Below are 6,178 nucleotides of genomic sequence, written 5' to 3' on the forward strand. Positions count from 1 at the left end.
AATTTTGCGAATGAATTCCTAGATTTCACCAAGAATAGCTTCAGAAATTCTCCAGGAAGTTTTTAGAAGATGGCAAAACGTTTTTTTTTTTGCGGAACAACAATCCATTAACTTTTACTACATTTTCAATAGATTTGATTGGTATATTTATTCAAATATTTTTTAAGATTTTTCTCATCTTTTGAGAGAATTACGCTCATGATCACCGGGTATTGAAATCTCCCTGATTATGTCAGGAATTCCCTGATAATTCCAGGTATTTTCCAGGTGGGGAGAAATTCCCTGATAATTCCAGGTTTTCCAGGTTTTTCCAGGTAGTAGACACCCTGCCCACGTTTCTTTCATTTGGTCGCTTGAAATAGAAAAAGGCGTTTTGCTCTCTGTCTTATGATGATCACGACCTTTTCCAATACTGGGAGAGACAGAATAGAGGTTCTGAAGAGGTTGCAGATTAGCAATGTTTTGCGAAGAGATTGGAAGAAAGATTTGAACGATTATCTGTTGATGTATTATACAACACCGCATTCAACGACCGGAAAAACTCCAACAGAATTGTGCTATGGACGTACGATTAGATCAAAGATACCGTCGATCGATGACATTGAAACCATTCCACAATCATCGGATTATCGCGATCAGGACAAACTGAATAAACAAAAAGGGAAAAGATAAGGAAGACTGCAGACGACATGCTTAAGAATCTGACATTCAAAGTGGAGATACTGTTTTGGTGGAAAATCTTCTACCTGGAAACAAACTTCGAACAACATTCGGAAAAACAAAATATAAAGTATTGAATCGCGCAGGTACTCGGGTTCTGGTAGAAAATCAAGAAACAGGAGTAACGTATCAAAGAAACATAGCACATTTGAAAAAGATTAATCCACCAACAACCTCAAGACCTACAGCCAACCAATGTACAATAGGATCTCCAGATACAGTGCCTTCAGATGAAGAACCAGAATTCAGAGGATTTGAAAATGTTAAAGAAAACATTACCGGAATGTGAAAATATATTCATACAAAAAACAAACAGTGTTTGGTTTTAAAAATTATAGGATAAATACATTGTAACTATTAATAATTGTAATTCAAAATTATATAAAAAAAGGAGATGTGTTAGTGGATTGTTCTAGTAGGCTATGGACGGCTGATGGAATAATAAATCAGATTATTGTATGCATCACAACAGAACGGATGTCTTTCATTCAAGGTACCACAGGCTTAACCATTAACTCTTCCAAGACAAAGTACATGGATGCAGGTAAAGATAGTGGAAAACCTTGTGTTATTGGTGATGAGGTAGTGCTTTATGGGGATGTGTTTGAAGTTGTTGAAGAATTTGTTTATCTTGGAACGCTTGCGACATGTGAGAATGCCATTCCTATGAAGTGAAAAGTAGTATTGCTGCTGCGAAAATGGGCATTCTAGGGAATACATAACCAGCTTAGGATCCGCAGCATGCAGACAGAAACGAAATTTGATCTGTATAAAACTATGCTTCTACCAGTGGCCCTTTACGGACATGAAGCGTGGACGTTAAAAGAAGCGAACCGGAAAGCTTTCGGGGTTTTCGAGCGAATAGTGCTGCGTACAATACTCGCAGGAAAACTAGAAAATGGAGTGAGGCGCAGACGCACGAATCACGAGAAGAAAGCATTGTGAATCGTATAAAATACGGCAGACTTTAGTGGACTGGTCACTTAGCGCGAATGTCGGAAGATATAATAGCGAAAACATTATTCAGCAGAGAACATGATAAAGGCCGGCGACTTCGTGGTTGACCACGATCACTCTGGCTGCACGCGGTCGGACCTGGGACCCTAAACGTTCGGGGAAACTAGACGAACATCGCCCAAGACCGACGAATATGGAACTCTACAATACGCCAGTCATAGGTGCAGCGACGCTGTAGTATTATTTAGTGTTTCTTGCAGAAAAGAGCGTAATGGAAGAGATTCTCTCATTAGGACATACAACGTTTTCAAAAATCATGCTAGATTTAGTCTTGCGTGAACGAAATAAAGTGCTGATTCTGATTGGAATTAGGGCACAGCATGGTATAAAAAGCTTACACTAACAAAGGCTTTCGAAGACTGAAATATGCGAACATTGTAGCTCCATTCTTTGTTATATATTTGTTTTTCAACTATCTAAAATAATTAAATTGAAACATTAATCGGGAGGAAAGGTGACCAATAAATCACTTTCTTAATTTTTGCATTTGTGGTGCCGACAGTTTGACCTTCCCTGGAATATTTCGTGCCAGGGTCTCATCCTTGACTGCCTTCAATAAATCCTTTTCACGATTTGTGCACATCTTATCTTTCAGGAAAATCTGCAAAGCCATTTTACTTGCCTTACCACGCTTACCTGTTCCGGGAGTCAGCTTCACCTTGAACTTGTAGCTGTGCAGCGACTGATACGGTGCAACAACCGGAATTGCAAACAACAGCTCATCCTCATCCATCGGTTGACCAGTCAACGTATCCAGCATATCCACATCGGCTGCCGCAGGAGTATCATCTCCGATCTCGTCGATATCTCCCGGTTTCTGGTGCGGTTGAGGCTTCTTACCTGGGAACTTTTTCTGATCACTTCCATCTGCATCTTCCTGTTTTTGATTTTGGGTGTTCCTATTGCCAGCCGATTTCAGAATGTCCATCATCATTTTTCGCTCTTCTTCGTCTTGGTCTTTGTATTTTTCCTTGATTTTACGCATCTTAGCTTTCTGGCCTCGCTTCAGTTGACCTTGCTTCTGGGATTCTTCCTTCCTATTTTTGGCTGCCGCTTCCTCTCGAGCCCTTTCTTTATCCTTGGCTTTTTGCTTACTCTTTTGAATTTGCTTTTTACGTGGTGGGGCTGGAGTTATAATAAACGGCTTATTATCACCTAAGAAGATAACATTCTCCGGATCCGGCTCGGAAGTAAGACGTTGGAGAACAGGATCAGCTTGAACAGATACTTTTCCCGTATCGTGCTCGACTTTCACATGTGTATCAGGGAATTTTGGACCGTCACTATCGTCTGTATCAGAATCCGAATCCACTGGATGATCCGCAGTGTCTGCTTCCTCCTTCAACGAAAGAGATTCCACTTCATTTTCAATAGCTTCATTGGGCTCATGTGTTCCAGCAACATCTTTCTCATCATGGTCGGAATCCCCTTCGAGTTGAATTTCTTGATCAGGAGCTTCGGATATTTCGGATCGGTCGTCCTTGCTTATCACAGACTCTTCATCAAACGTTCGAACCTTTCTTTCACCTTTATGCCGTTCCACAGAGCTGTCCTCTAGTTTAAACATGAAACTTAAACCGAGAACTAAATGACAGGGTGGCAAAAAGTTCTTTTTTCCTCGAATCATGAAGCTTCCAGTGGTCAAATATTCTCCAGTTGGTGCAGTTTTACTAACCTGCTCACTTTTGACCCAATAGGCGCTGGTTACGACTTTGGCATCCCATGCAACGCTGTAGGAGATGGCCATGGTTCCTGCCTCGAGCAGAGTTTTTGGTGGAATGTCTTCTCCGGAGGGATTCTTTATAATGACACTTGAGGCGCCCTGAATCTCAGCGTGTACGTAAATATCTGTTGGTCGCATGTAACGTTTGACTATCAATTCATTCTGTTGCTGGTCTCTGCCACCAATGATCAAATAATTTTCAGAACTAATGAACCAGTAGAACTTCTCAAACCAATAGACTTTGCGGACTTTCGAAATCGTTGTTTGTGTCCTTACGTCTTTCAATGTTTGCAATGTCTTTTTTTCGGCATTTTTCAAAGCCTTCGATGACGATTCAATCGTTTTCTGCTCTTTCCGGGCAGCAAATCGACGCTGATCGTAATAACGTCGAGCATTGGCAAAAGCCGTCATAGCTAAGTCTACATCTACCACCATTGGTTCCAGCTTATCCTCTCCATCTTCCCGATCGCTTTCCTCCTCATCATCACATTCATCCTCCAGCGCTGCATATGGATCCTTCAACATCAACGAAATGTGATTAATCTCCAGCTTCAGTTGTTTAACGCAGGATGCCACGGGGTCATTATTGGCTTGAGCTGCCTTGACCAAATCCTGGATGTCTGACCACGACATTTGAGCGGCCAACGCACTCTGTACCGCCAAAATCGCACTGTCCACAAGATTCTGATTTCTTGTGATAAGTTCAGCCCTTTTACGATCCTCCAATTGCGTTTTCGTTAGATCTTCTAATCGTTTTGCATGATCTGTACGGACGTTGGACAGCTTTTTGAGTGCTTCCCTTTCTTGGGCGAAAGCCTGAAAAAAAGTTAAGTTGAAGCAATCAAATTAAAATAAAAGGATTTCTACCTACCTTCAAATCAATTTTTTGCCCTTCTAGAGTAGAATAAAACTCATCCACTGCAGCGGTAAAACTATCAAACTCCTTGACCGGTTCATCCTTGTATTGATTGTACAGAAAAGGATGATACTCCAAATTGGTGTAATAAAACTCTTCCCCCTCTTTATCCTTAACAGGTTTCAGATCCTTCTTCTGAACAATGAATCCCTTGGACGGCTCCTTCATAGCCTTCCGTAGCATAGTCTCTGCGTCATTAATCGCACACATCAGCGATGTCATATCTTCTTCAACGTTGAAAACTTTCGAAAACTCTTTCGCGATAGCTTTTTGTTTTTTCTTATTCTTTTTCGGCAACTCCGAGTTGGCTTCGGGATTCTCGCCTCCAATTCGGCATCCAAACAATCCGTACTTATGAAGTACATGATCAATTACCGATGCACCGTACTCTAAAATGGGATTCAATGTCGTTCTCAACGCATCACCGGGACGGGCATTCACGACCGCCTCTTTGACCTTTTCCATTGGGGGAGGGCCTTTATCCTCCTTGGCTCGATCAGTTGGATATTTTTCTCTAACGGCAAAACGTACTTCCTCTCCCTCAACATGTGGACGCAGAATATTTAGAATTTTTAAGTCGCAATCGGTCAACAGAATGTTTCCTCTGTCATAAAGCTCGAGAATCACGTGATAAGCGGCTTCGCCCGTTCCGAACTGGAAATCTACAATACGGTCCACCCCCAGCTGCTTCATGTTTTCCAGTCGTTTATTTTTCAAGTGCTTTCTTAGCTTCATCGTAAAGCCGGATGGGGCTACATTCTTAGGCCATTCGAAAGCGGTCGTGTGGAACCGATTGCCCGATTCTAAAAGCAGAACCACCTTCTCCTCGTTCCTTGCCAACCGAATCAAATACGTTTTGTTGTCGATGTCGTAGATTTGATTCACTCGCATCCCAACGAGCCTGATCATTTAAAGGAAGTACATTTCAGTTTCGAACAATAATTTTATACATTAAGACGAAAAATATCCAATTGTTGAATATGCATTTTCGGGTTTTCCCCGTAGTAGCACACCCTGCAAAGACTTACCTTTGAAGTTCCGTCACCGAGCAAACCACATCGTAGGTGTTGAATCTGGTTTTCGTCATGTTGACTTGTAGACCTGAAAAATAGGAAAATGGAATGCTCTGATGAATAATGTACAACTCAAGCTAAAAATCTAAATGATACCTATCAACTAACTGAACGATTTTCTGCGAAATTTTGGATACAGTTTCATTCGCGATTTCGTGAAATCACGTAAAAATTCTTTTTTTGACAAAATAATGACACGCGCTCTGTTTTGATTACGAGATTACGAGGGGCGCATCGAAGTGTTTTTCTTTGCTTGCTGTTTGGCAGCAGGGATGCCAGGTGACATTTTCAAATGCGTCTTTTACCTTTTAAGGTTGGTATCGTGTTCAAAAGAAATTTCTTTTTCTATCTCAATCACATGTTAAATTCCGTTCACTGAATCGGAAAAGTAAAGAATCGAAACAAAATTCTTACAGCAGTATCCACATGAAAAGAACAAAAAACAAAATTGGCATTTGTAAGGTTCCCACGCAAAGTAATGGGAGCTGTCACTTTACTTTCGGAAAAATATTCTGCTCGATTATTCCGTAAGTAAAAGTGACAATTTGCTCCATGCAAATCAGTTGTCAAAATTCCTCTTGGTAATATTGAACAAAATTCCGTAACCTCTCTACTTTTTAAGTCGATACTGGCCTTTACCCTAAAAAGGTATTTTAGTTTGGGTTCTTTCTTAAATTACGTAACGCTAAATTTAATGATTTAGGGCCCCCACCCTCCCCCTCGCAACAC

The 6,178-nt window shown here is 41.0% G+C and overlaps 1 protein-coding gene across 1 annotated transcript; it reads right to left on the reverse strand.

Annotated features, from left to right (window-relative positions):
- Positions 1–2,119: 2,119 nt before the first annotated feature.
- Positions 2,120–5,683, reverse strand: LOC134205098 (ribosome quality control complex subunit NEMF homolog). The gene is made up of 4 exons (XM_062680021.1): positions 5,546–5,683; positions 5,405–5,477; positions 4,332–5,277; positions 2,120–4,276 (listed from the first exon to the last, which is right to left on the reverse strand). The coding sequence occupies exons 2-4, from the start codon at positions 5,461–5,463 to the stop codon at positions 2,204–2,206; spliced, it is 3,078 nt and encodes a 1,025-aa protein (XP_062536005.1). The 5' UTR covers positions 5,464–5,477; positions 5,546–5,683; the 3' UTR covers positions 2,120–2,203.
- Positions 5,684–6,178: the final 495 nt, after the last annotated feature.

The sequence above is a fragment of the Armigeres subalbatus genome, chromosome 1 (genome assembly GCF_024139115.2).
Source record: "Armigeres subalbatus isolate Guangzhou_Male chromosome 1, GZ_Asu_2, whole genome shotgun sequence".
NCBI classification, from domain to species: domain Eukaryota; kingdom Metazoa; phylum Arthropoda; class Insecta; order Diptera; family Culicidae; genus Armigeres; species Armigeres subalbatus.